This window comes from Protobothrops mucrosquamatus, unplaced genomic scaffold (assembly GCF_001527695.2).
Source record: "Protobothrops mucrosquamatus isolate PMUCROS unplaced genomic scaffold, P.Mucros_1.0 scaffold838, whole genome shotgun sequence".
Taxonomy (NCBI): Eukaryota; Metazoa; Chordata; class Lepidosauria; order Squamata; family Viperidae; genus Protobothrops; species Protobothrops mucrosquamatus.
This window is the reverse complement of record NW_015387094.1, coordinates 130436-143942: the sequence shown is the minus strand read 5'-3', so window position 1 is coordinate 143942 and position 13507 is coordinate 130436. Positions and strand designations below refer to the sequence as shown.

The 13507-nt window shown below is 38.1% G+C and overlaps 1 protein-coding gene across 1 annotated transcript in view; it reads left to right on the top strand.

Moving 5' to 3' along the window:
- CDK19 (cyclin dependent kinase 19) overlaps positions 1 to 13013 on the top strand; it is a 61650-nt gene extending 48637 nt beyond the window's left edge. The window contains exons 8-12 of the mRNA XM_015818996.1: positions 339 to 411; positions 1062 to 1159; positions 5119 to 5197; positions 8862 to 9143; positions 11204 to 13013. Coding sequence (XP_015674482.1) covers positions 339 to 411; positions 1062 to 1159; positions 5119 to 5197; positions 8862 to 9143; positions 11204 to 11335 — 664 coding nt within the window. The 3' untranslated portion in view covers positions 11336 to 13013. The remainder of the gene's footprint in view (positions 1 to 338; positions 412 to 1061; positions 1160 to 5118; positions 5198 to 8861; positions 9144 to 11203) is intronic.
- The last annotated feature ends 494 nt before the right edge of the window (positions 13014 to 13507 follow it).

Below are 13507 nucleotides of genomic sequence, written 5' to 3'. Positions count from 1 at the left end.
TATTAGTCATTTCAGATTTTGTTAAGGAGTATAATTGAAGTATATATGTGCAGACACACATTACGATACATTAGAGAAACCTAGATTAGTGTATTTTTATAACTGCTTTAAATATTCCACAGTAGAGCCTATTTCAAGATTAGTTTTATCTATTGTTCAGATAAAATGGGATTGGCACCTGTATATTAATAAAAACTGCCACTGCTATCTGCATGTGGTTCGTTGTATGCACCAGGACATAAAAGCTTATGAAATGTAATTAACATATAGTAAAACTTTTTTTAAAATTTTTGATGCTGCCTTGCTCTTTTGATTTTGTTCTCTGTTTCTTTTTTCAGATACGCCAATAGTAGCCTCCTCAAATACATGGAGAAACACAAAGTCAAGCCTGATAGCAAAGTATTTCTTTTGGTAAGTGACATGGAAGCTTTATTTTTCTCTTTAAATAAGTTACATTCTTAGTATCAAATAGCTGTAGAAGAAAACTTTGTTGCTGCTGAAGTCATATTTTGCTTTGTAAAGTTAACAGCGCAGTCTTTTAGATTTCTGCACAGAAGTAAGCCCCATTCAGAGAGGTTTACTCTCAGGGAAAGGATAAGATGTCACCCTTATTTTGGCAGAAACTGAGTTTTTTAATGTACAGATCTAAAATATAATACATAAAAAAAAACTAAATTCTTTTTAGTGGCCAGTTCTCCTAGTAATTTTAATATTATTTCAAGTTTTACCAACACTGACATTAATAATTCATGTATTAACTAATTTGTTAGGTTTATAGCTCCTCTTTTCTCCAGAAATTAAGAATTAGATTCAATTCGATGAGATGAGATGAGATGAGATTAGATTGCCTGCCAGAATTGTTTCCCCTTCTCGTGCTGGACTATGATCAATATAAAGGAGACCTCTATATTTTATGTTTTCGAATTTTTATAACTATATGATCTGTATTTTCTGTACATAGAATCCCATAAATTTATTTGCATTTGTTTCATTTTAGTATTATTGGTCATGCATGTCATTGAGTTTTACTGAGAAATTCATATGAGCTGGCTTCTTTGCAGCTTCAAAAACTTCTGACTATGGATCCGACTAAAAGAATTACCTCAGAGCAAGCTATGCAGGATCCTTACTTCCAGGAAGACCCATTGCCTACATCAGAGTATGTTTTTTTTCCTGTTCTTTGGAATATTATTTATTTTGTAATATTATTTACTCTCCAAATAACTCTCTAAAGTTATAAAAATTAAAATAGTAGCCATAATGTGTATTTGATTATGTCTCTGAAATATCTATTATATAAGATAAAAGATTTGTCTTTTATAATGGAGTCCACATTTGGATTTAAAGTGGCATATCCAGGGTTCCATTCTTAGAGTAGTGTGCATGGGAAGGACATTTATATTTAAACTGAATTGAATGTAGAAATAAACAGAATATACTCCAGTCATTTATAAACATTTCTTTGCTAGTGAAAGATTTCATTGCAATTTGCAGCCTCTGAGGAAATTCTGCAGAGGTGATATATGCCTTGCATGACATTATTATCAGCTTTTTCTTAGGTTTTTGTTTTGTTTTTTTGCAACTTTGCTTCAATTTCTATGCTCTTTTACTGAGTATTAAATCCTTTTAATATATAAAACTTCATATTGAGTAAACATGGAATGGGCTGCACTGTAAATTACTTAAATTTTATCCTAAAAGATGAGTACACTAGATCTGTTTTGTTCATTGAGGTGACAAAGGCTTATTGATGGGCAAAAAACATTATTTGCTAAATCCTTTTTAAGCAGCAGTAATGCTAAAATTATGTTAGGAACACTTTTTGAAATGAATGCTAAATTAGATAGAAACTTCAAACCAATAATTTTTCTTATGCTACACATACCTAGTGTTTTTCAACTGATTTGAAATGAAGACTAATATAGAGCCATATAAAATAATTATAGCCTTTCTATTTTGAAAGAATTATAAACAAAATGCCATGAGCTACCATCTTGTTACCAATACCTAATTGTTAGTGCTTTTGGCTGATGGTTTTTGAAGCAATTGGGAAAAATCAGTACTTTTTCATAATGAATTACTGTTGATTTACTGCCCATATTTTCTGATGTATATAAATTGCTACAACAAAAACAGTTGAATTAAATTCTTTTTTTTTAGCTATCTTGTTTGTTGCTGCAAAATATTAGAAAAGTACAGGCAGTCCACAAATTATGACCAGTTGCTTAATGAGCGGTCAAAGTTACAACAAACTTCAAAAAAGTTACTTATAACCTGTTCTCCAAGTTATGACTGTTACACCCCCACATTCCCATAGTCAGGTAATCACATTTGAGGTGCTTAGCAACTGGGGCCTTTTCCAAGCCTCTGGAGCCCTGATCGGGCTGCAGGGGGGGCCCACAAAATCGCTTCGCGGCCATGGATCTGGTCTCTAGAGGCTTGGAAAAGACCTCCGGAGCCCGGATCATGCCGCGGGGGGTATGCAAAATTGCTCCGTGGCCATGGATCCCTTCTCCGGAGGTTTGGAAAAGGCCCCTGGAGCCTGGATCGGGCCACTTGGTGGGGCCACAAAATCGCTCCGTGGCCATGGATCAGGTCTCCAGAGGCTTGAAAAAGGCAAGAAGTCCCCCCAACCTCCGTTCCTGGCACAAACAGTTAGGAAAACCCCTCCAAGGCTTTGATCAGGCCCTTGGAAGTTCCATTCCGGGGGGGCAGCAGCCATTTGCACCAGGAACGGAGGTTGGGGGGATTTCTGCATGCCTCTGGAGGCTGGATCCAGCCTTCGGAGGACTGCTCTAAGCTTCTGTTGCCTGGAACGGAGCTTCCAAGGGTCTGATCCAAGCCTCCAAAGGCATGCTTGGAGGAAGGCTCCAGGGACAACGGGGTCACTTTCTTCCCCAGCGCAGCGAGCTCTGGCGGGCTGGACATGGGTGCGAGGAGCCTGGCCTTCTCCCTCAATTGAAGGCTTCAGGCTTGCTCTCAGGCAGAAAGGAGTTGGGGGCAGGAGCAGGAGACAGGCACCTTTTGCATAGAGAATGAAAGTCTCTGAGGTCCATGATTTGGCGCAACTTCAAACACTCACGCAAGATCACAGACTCCAGAAACTTCCATTCTCGGTGCAAAAAACACTTCCAAGCCGACTCTCCTCTCCTTCAAAGGGAAAGAAACTGCAGCAGAGAGGATTTTTGTAAGGTAAGTGAGTCTGGCATGGCAGGAAGGGAGGGGGAAGCAGTTGTGAGAAGTGTGTGTGGGGGAAATAGGGTGAATGTTGCAGTGCCACTCAAGTCGCTCATAAGGGCGAACGACTGCGTGGTGCTGCAATATTCATAATTTCAGGACTTGCTCGTAAACATTAGGGGGTGCTCATCACGTAACTTCGAACAAGCGTTAAGTGAACGCTTGTAACTCGAGGATTACCTGTAATCCCATCCAATTTCTGATATATCATCCATCAAGACAACCAATTTCAATATCACATTCCAACCAAAAGTGGAGGCAGAAAACTAAGCATTTTTCATTGTCTTCTCTGCTGTAGAACAGAATGTAAGTTTGGATTCTCAGATTGATAAGGGGGTCTATTAGCTATTTTCAAAATAATCAACAGGCTCAGTCCGACCCGTCTTCCGGTCACAAAAGAAGGAGCACATGGAAAAGAAGCAGAACCTTCCCATCTTAATTTGTCTGTATATACTGTATTTGAAAGTAGAGTAGCAGTGGAATTCTTTTGTTTTTATTAGTAAATAAATCTTACTCAATTGCTCTAGCCAGCTTCCAATACAGGCTGATACTATAGATCTGACATGAAAATTAAAATGGACTTCACTCTGTTCTAGTTCTAACATGTCTTAATATTTCCTCCACTTGCATTTCAGGTAACACCCTATGCATATCATTACTCTACAACTCTACACTTATTGTTAAATTGGAGGGCCTGATTTAGCTTTGTGAGAGGGAAGAAGTCTTTAAGAGGAATAGTGACAAACACATGGATTATGTTATACATAACTGCCATGGCATTTTAACAGTATTATCACAATCAACATTTTGTAATGGATCTATCAATCCCTTATAGCAACATTCTAACACAGACATGTCAAACACACGGCCCGGGGACCGGATGTGGCCCACGAAGCCATCCTGGAAACAGTGAGGGAATGGCCCCCGCTGCCTTGGCCCTGGCCCAGGCTGGCCGGGAGCCAATGTACAATTTTGTGGTGGCCATCTATGCTGAAACGCATTCAGTCTTAGCTCCACAAGGCCGTCTAGAAACAGCGAGGAACCAGCCCCTGCCATGTCGGCCCCGCCCCCTGGGTGCATGCTGGGGAGGTGTCACCCTTTGTGAGGAATGAAGAAATGGACCATGCCTTGGCGCTTGCCCCGGTCCCACCCCCTTCTGCCAGAGACCCTCAGATCTGTCCCACTCCTGCCCAGGCCCCCACAGGCACCCTTGACGCAAACGATGTAGAGCTGGCCTTGCCCACCCAGTAGGCCACACCCACTCCATCCACGCCCACCCAGTAGGCCACACCCACCCTGGCCACACCCACCTGCCCCCCCAAGGGCAACCGCAATGCTGATGCGGCCCTCAATGAAATTGAGTTTGACACCCCTGTTCTAACAGATCTTCCATCACTGCAGATTTACAGCAGGCATCAGTTTAAAACTGATGGCAGAATAATTTGTCCATGACAATACAATCACATTGGATCCCTCACCATCAGTTCCACCTATCAAATTCCGTGTGTCCATGTTGTAAGCATGGAACCATATTCCAATTGGAGGAGATCTATAGTTGTCACAGAGAGTGTGAAATTCTGAGTTGCTTTTAACATGTACAATGAAATAGCCTAAAATAAGGAGACTAAAATAATTCAACATCAATCTGAAATCACCATGACTAGTTCAGGAAGAAAGACATTAGTGATTACCAGTCATAGTTTGTGTGAATATGTCCAGTGTGTAACAACATATTGACCATATTAAAATAGAAGAAAATGTTTTTCATTTCATCACATTTCTGCTAGAGATGTCCAAAATTTTATTTGATCTCTGATATGTTTTTAAATGAATGTAAGCTAACATATACTGGTGCAATTCCACTGTATTCTTCTGTTCCAGTGTTTTTGCTGGTTGCCAGATTCCGTACCCCAAACGAGAATTTCTTAATGAAGATGAACCCGAGGAAAAGGGCGATAAGGTATAGTTCATAGACCATGTTACCATTAGTAAAAAAACTAATGTTGTTTCTGAGGGGGAAGGCTTACAGAACATCAAAAGTGTACTCTAACCAGGATTTCTGATCAATATGATTGCCATGAGACATGTTGATAGGTGATAATTGCGAGAAATTCGATTGTTTAAAACTGAATAATCTTTAGTAAGTTTAGATAATGGAAGTAACAAAGCTGGAATAAAAAAAGGAAAAGGTCTTAAACCACGGGTGTCAAACTCGCCACGTCATGTGACGTGTTGCGACGTATCGCAACTTTTTTCACATTGCTAGAGCTGGGGTGGGCGCGGCTTCCACATGATGCAACCGGGCCATGGGCCGGCAGTTTGACACCCCTGTCTTAAACCGATATATCCTAATAATGTGTTTAAAAAGTCATCAATTGGCAAGAAATATTCTGATAGGGTTATAGTGATGCTGTGTGAGTAGGAGGAGGATAGAGGAAGGGAATTGCTCAGTGGCAAAAGATCATGCATTCTGAAGGCTCCAGGTGCAGTCCTTGATATCTCTCACTAAAAAGGCTTGGGTACCAAGCGCCTTTGACCCTGAACAACTACTGCTATTCAGTATAGGTAATCTAGATGGAAAGTGCCTGTTGATGTACAACAATGTTCCATGTTCCTTTAGTAACAGAGAAAAAAATAAATTAGAAACTTCAAGAAGAACCTCCTACTACCAAAGATCAAAATTGTGGAAGAAAGCCAAAAGTCTGTTAAGAATGAGAATAAAAGTTGCAGGACATGAAATCTATATATATATAAATAAAAATGTAAATGTTCGTTTGTTCAAAATCTTAAATCTCCGAAGGTTCTTCACTGATTGCTTTGAAATTTTGACACAACGTTGGATTCGAATACGCGCGTGTTTTTATATACCTACTATTATATAGATGTCACACCTGTGACAGGTAAAAACACGCTACGATTTTACGATTCCATTTCAATGTATCCGATTCAGTCTAACATTCAAAGCGAGGCAGTCACATACATTCCTCATTCCTCGCATTCCTATGATTCCAACGGATATGCCATTTCAATTTAAGAGATTGCAATTCCCAATTCGATTGGCGTTTGCAATCACCATCAACAAAGCTCAGGGCCAATCTTTAGAATTGTGCGGTTTAGATCTAGACACGGATTGCTTCTCACATGGACAATTATATGTTGCGTGTTCTAGAGTCAGCAAACCAGACAATCTCTATATCTGCACAGACAATGGAACAACAAAAAATATTGTATACCCACAGGCATTGTGAAATTAAACATATTACAAACGTGCGCTTTCTCTTTTCTTTCTTTTCCATTTAACCAGACTGAGCCACAGCAACACGTGGCCGGGTACAGCTAGTATTCTAATAAATGAGCTATATTTACCTTTGTTCCCCTTAAATAATATTTCATACATATGTTTTTATTCATTTATTCATTCAGGTCTCAACAAGTGACCCAGGGTAGCAAACAAAATTAAAATAAAATAAAAACAATTACAAGAATTAAATTAGAAAGCAACCAAGAACAGTATCACTAGTGCAACCAAGAAGCAGACTCCTGTTTTGATTCTGAGACTTAAGAAAAAGAATTTTCCTTGAGTGGAGCTTGATTCCTGCTGATTGCACAGGCTTAGCCATAAACTTTTCTCAGCAACAATAAAATATTTATTAATTGCTTTTAGTCTAGGAGTTACCGTAGGTGCGGAGATATATATAGATATCAATATCTTTACCTCTGGTTTTTGCTCCACTTTGTTTTTCAGAATTGCCATTTTCTGTGACATTAAGCCTGCTAAATTCCAAAATAGATTGTAAAGAAGTTTAGTTGTTGCAGATGTTAACTAATGGCTCCAGCTGGTTAAATTTCAACCAATTACATTCCATCAGCTATTTTGTCCTGGGGCATCATCACGATCATATTCCTTTGACTAATGCACAATTGCAGATTATAGTTCTAACTGGCTTGTCCAATAGGACAGTATCATTCCTGAATATTGTGCCATCTACTATAGTAAAAGTATAAATATGGCTTTAATTGTAATTCTTGGCAGTGATAACAGTTGTATAATTAATGGGAGGATTTTTATTTGGTTTGTGTTCTCCTTTTTTCATCTTGCAGTGAAAGTTCTTTATTGCATTGAGACACATGGAAAAAAAACATACTGACTTCAAAGCCTTTTGTTTAAAAGGGTTGTTTGGCCATTATTGTACCTCAACATTTAATTGCACTTACTTTGCTGAAAGTTTATAGTCAAAGTCTATAAACATTGGGATCAAATGTTAAAAGGATAATCTAGTTTGACTCTTAAGATTTGTGTAAGATTTGTTGTTATGTTGCCATCTTTTCTTGTCCTCAGACTAGTACAAGCTTTCTGCTGCTGCTTTATTATTCTGTTCACTGGAGTACTTTCTCTGTCTTTGACCTGACTTGGAAAATTTATGTCCCAATTAGCTATACCCTGCTCTTTTTATAATTAATTGAAATATTCATTCCTTTCCTCTCTATATATTTGTTTTCCATGATTGTCTCCAGGAATTCTGATACTGAAACATACATTTTGAGTAATATGGATTTCAATTACTATGAATCAACCAAAGGCATAGATGAAAGTATAAGAGGCAAGCACTTAAGCTGTAACCATCTCATCTCAAGATTTGAGATAAGGGTCTTTGCAGCTTTTATGGAAATTTTATATTCCTTTTTTTTCTCTGTTACTTTTGTTACTATTGGGTTAGGGTTTTAAGAAGAAAATCTCTTTTCATTTCAAGATTTATAGACTATATATATTTATAAATAGCTCAAGGTGGCAAACACAACCAACACATCTTTCTCTTCCTGTTTTCCACACAACAATCCTATGAGATGAGTTGGGCTGAGAGTGAGTAACTGGCCCAAGATCAGCCAGCTAGTTTTCATGGCTAAGGCAGGACTTGAACTCACCATATCCAGCTTTCTAGCCTAGTGTCTTTACCACTGGACCAAACTGGCTGTCTTTTTAAAAGAATTGATGGAAGTAGATGTGAAAGTAGAAAGCAAAGCAGTGTACATCGAAAAAAGCTATAGTTTGCCGTCTTTCCTCTAAAAAAATGAACATGTTCAAACATACCATTATTTCAAGCAAAGCCTATTACTGTATATATAGAATAGTCAGAAGAAATTGGTGAGGCAGTGAAGGAGCCTGTACTCATTTATGAGGCACTAGTGTGTCACACATACATTAACTCTTTTTTTTAAAAAAAAAGATGGCCACTGTAATATGTTTAAAAGGCATTCAAACAATGGCTGAATAAATGGAAACCACCTACCAAAAGAGAGGGAATTCAATATGGTATTTAAACGATAACCTTGTTTATCATTATTCCATGATTTTACTAAGGAACCTATATAGTCCTTGGCTCAGTTGGAGACCTGATATCAGATGGGCACGAGAAGGTCAGGCTTATATAAAAGGTTCATAGCTCAGTGAAGTTTAGTCTTTCTCATCCCAGTACAGATGTTCCTATCTCCTTAGGCTCTCTAAAAGTCGTATCACCCTTATTGACCCAGTGTACTGCTGTGTACATTTCTAGGAGGACTCAGGAATAATAACTACCCTAAGATAGTAATCTCAGCTCTCTCTCATTCCCTTGGATTTGATCTAGAATCAACAGCAGCAGAACCAACATCAGCAACAAACTGGACCTCAGCAGCAGCAAACAGCACCTCAGCAGCAGCAACCACAGCCGCAAGCAGCACCTCAACAGCAAAACAGCACCCAGACCAACGGAACTGCGGGGGGTGGTGGGGCAGGAGGTGGTGGGACTGGGGCAGGCCTCCAGCACAGCCAGGACTCCAGCCTCAACCAGGTGCCTCCAAACAAGAAACCACGCCTTGGGCCTTCAGGCACGAATTCAGGCGGGCCTGTCATGCCTTCAGACTATCAAGTATGTTCCTTTTTCCCGGTCTTTATATCTTCTTTGATTTCTTTTCAAGGATTGAGGGGAAACGAGTAAGGAAATGCTACTATAGGATGGCTTGTCCTAGAATTAGAATGTTTTTTATGGGCCCAGCTCAATTTATGAATGTGTGTATGGATGAAGGCTCATATTCCTGCATAAGAAATAATTTATTAGCACTTTTCAAGGTAAATCTTGTTCAAGACAGTTTTCAAAGTTTGAGATACAGGTATGGTTAATTAAAACAATACCCTTTGTTTTATTAGAAGATAGATCCAGTTCAGAGAGGTGAAGCTTTTTGCATTTCTTTTGCTGATAATACTATAAGGTTTCACAAGCAAAGTTTATTGTAAAGTGCTGTAAATATTCACAGATAGTTACAGGTATCAAAGAGACAGTAATTCTATATCCTTCCTCACCCAGCTATTTGATCGGTAAAGATGTTGGACCATTTTCCATAATTCTTAACTAGCATGGAGCATAATGACTGGAAATGTGCTGTTATTATTAAATACATTGAAATATAATGCCTGTGGAAAGTAAGTTGCTATATCCAAATTCATAATCTTGAGTGCAGGAGTCTGGTCATTACATGTTGAAGATAATCATCTCTGTAGTTAGATGCATAATATTTTCTGCCTGTTCCACTGGGCTCTGTGCATTATCTCTAGCACATTTATGACTTCATCTGGCCATGGTAACTGCAACAACAGTCATACGATACCTTCATTTTTACAAAATTAAGATACATTAGCTGTCACAAATAATAGCATTTGTGTATATGTGCATGTATTTTCATTAAATGGTTTTTAGAAAGTTAATACTGAAGTATCAATAAATATATTCAGGCCTATCAAGTTTTGGCATCAAGCTGTTTTCTTATATTATGCATGGAAGGTTATGAATCCCTTTCTTCATTCCCATTTTCTAAATTTTCTAAATGCAAATTAGACACGGCTGCTTTCATTATATTTACTATATCCAGCTACTTTCCTCTTTGAAAGAAAGTATCTCTCAATGAACAAACCATCTTTATTTTATTTGTTTAATGTAAATTGTTACGTAGACAATTTGTTTTCTATATTTAAGCATACTCATACCAAATAAGCTTTCCAATTGGCATTTTATCGAATGGAAATCTTTCCCCATAATTAACATGCTTGAAACATGGCTAAACTTGCTTGTTTATTGATACTGCAAACACACAACATATAGGATGGCTACTAAAACTTTGAACAAATTTTGGATGGTAATCTGGGGGCCATTCCCCAACTTTGTGGGAATGTATGCAAGCCATAGATATGCACCTCTGCCTTATACCATGATGTTGCTTCAGAGAGCTAGCTGTTTAAAAGTGCAGCTCAGAATGTAATCCCATCTTAATCCAGAATGATTGTGGACTTTTAGCCCAAGACCTGGTTAGCTAGTTTGCATGGAAACAGTAAAATATTAGTGTCTCTTCATGTAAGTCTGTGTAAGAAGATGTGCGTTTGAGGCTCTAGTTATACATAGATTTCAAGAAGAAGTTCACTAGTATCTTGTTTACCCTCACTATCAAATCCAGTTTTATGAACTCATCTTCAAAGATTATAGCATATATTAGATTAATATTAGGATAATGTTAGCAACCTGCTTTTAGTTATTTAACCTATTCTATTTCCAATAGCTAAATATTCCATAGACCAGGGTTAGGCAACCTTGGCTCTTTTATGACTTGTGGACTTCAACTCCCAGAATTCCTGAGCCAGCATGGCTCAGCTTGGAAAGCTCTCCCTTTTCCCTCAGCATGGCTGGCTCAGGAATTCTGGGAGTTGAAGTCCACGAGTCATAAAAGAGCCAAGGTTGCCTACCCCTGCCATAGACAAAGCAGAAGTTACGAAGATGAGAAAAGACGGACAGGCCAGTCTCATTATTGTACTTAAACCCATCCAAAGGAAATGTGAGGGAGCTTGCTGCAATAATTCTTTATGGCCATCCTTCACCCCTTCTTTTATGATACAGTTCTGCTTCATAAAAATGTTTATTTTTTTTGCTTTTTTTTTTTGTAGCACTCCAGTTCACGCCTGAGTTACCAAAGCAACATTCAGGGATCTTCTCAATCCCAGAATACAATGGGCTATTCAACATCATCTCAGCAGAGTTCTCAGTACCATCCGTCCCACCAATCTCACCGGTACTAAAGAGACTTCTTCATAAAGGGTGTTAGAAAGGAATGAACTAACAATGAGTGGACTCCAGCAATATGAAGTTCATAACCATGAGAAGAACCAAAAAATGCAAATTGTGATGCAGATTTTAGACTTGCAAACTTTTTATTTACTAATTATTTTAAGACAAGAGACGGTTTTTATTCTCTTTTTTTTGCCATAAAGGAGATTCTTGTGAAGTTTCCCTTCAGCTTGCTTTCGCATGTGTTCCATTGTGGTTATACTCGATCTGATCTGAACCAAGCACTTAAACTTCTTTAACCTATGGAATTGTTGAAGGATTCCTGGTGCACCTTTCTCGTGTTGTAGTAATTGCCATAAATCTAACCTTTTCCAAATCCTTTTACCAGGATTTTAAATTTTTGGAATCTTGAACTCCTGGGCTTTTCAAGCTTGTATATAGTTAATTTTTTTACTAGGCAGACCAGTTTAGCTATACAGGTATAATGCACCTTTTAAAAGCACTATGTTATTTTCACAGGATATTACTCTTTTGCTCATGGATGTCAAGAACAGCAGATTTTACTATTCCAGAGTATTTTATTATCTTTTTAGTAGTCTAATTTTCAGATGAGATATTTAAAAAAAAAGAAGAAAAGAAAAATATACAACCCAAGTCTCTGCAGCAGCTATTACATGTTATGTGTTTGGATTGAACACCAAACAGAAGATTATGAATGTTCCTTTTACCATTCAGATGAGCATCCCATAGATGATTGGTCATTTTCTTCCAAGTGAATTGACTGAAGCTTTTGCTTTATATTAAGGTATGGAAGCAAAGCAGAAGACATCAACTTTTGTGGCTCCAGTAGAACAAATGTGTCTATAGTGTCTTCTTTAGTGATTATCTGTTACCTGCAGTGGTGTCTTGGCTCTGTGTTGAATCTCTACAATTGGGGTTCAGCATTAATGGGATAAAGGGCAAAGGAGGCTTTGCCCCTCCTTTGGGGAGGCTGGGTGGAGGGACGAAGTGTACTCTAATATATATGTGCATCTTTCATTTGTTTCTTACCTAGACTTTGATTTTGAAACTTGCAGCAGAAACAAACTAAATGTGCTGTGGCACCTTAAAAGACTAATAATTTTGTTCTTGCATTCGTATCTGCCCAGTTGCAGAAGACTTGCAATCATGAACCTTGAGAAGCCATTATTGTCATTGCTGTTATTCCTTCATTATCCAGTTGAAGCAGATCAAATACTGAAAAAGGAGTAGTCGAACAATGTATTGAAGTTGCTTGGCCTTCTCATGTACAAAATGCATCTGATGTTGTTGTGTCACTGCGGTGATTGATCCAGATTAGATGTGGTAGATAAGATATGCTATATTGAAATGCTTTTTAATCCTAATCCATGCTGTCCTTCCAGTGTTTTGGACTACAATCCTTGCCATTGGCTGTGCTAGCTCAAGCTGATTAAGAATGAAAGTTCAGGACATCTTGAGGAGGGCACTAGGAAGGCACTAGGTTGCCTGTCTCTGCCCTAAGATCTGACACAAAGTGTCCTGAAGAAATATTGTGATCCTGGACAAGCACTTCACATGAAAAATAACAAAGCTTATGAACAGATCCGATATGTTGGAGACTTGTCAAATCACTAGTTATAGTATCTGTGAACAGAAGCAACATAGTCCTTCCCGTATCTATTTTTTTAAAAAGAACTACATAAATAAGGTAGTGCGTTTTATTCGGAAATTTAGAATTTATCGTTGAATTCACCATATTCTGACTTTTCTTCTTTTTAAAGTAGATTTTCTGTCTTTCTACGTATGAAGATAACTGAAAAGTAAGCATTCTTAGTTAACATTTTAGAATGTGAGGGAATGCAACTGAATAGGGTTTTCCAAGGGTAATCACTATTACTTCCCCATGACTACTAAAAGTAGAATAATTAGATATCAGTGCAAATTTGTGTTGTTTGTGCAAATTATAGAATTCAATTTCTTTGTGTGGGAATTTGGCTCATCGTGGTGCAGAAGCTTTTTAAGCGTGCTTGGCCCTAACTTTATTGCACTAAATGTGAAAGGATATATACTTTAGAGTATATACAATAAGCAGCACTCAATATTTTAAAAATAATTATTAAAAAAGAGAGATGGAGGAAGAAACCAGGTTATATAGGCATTTTATGGGCATTTACACTACACAG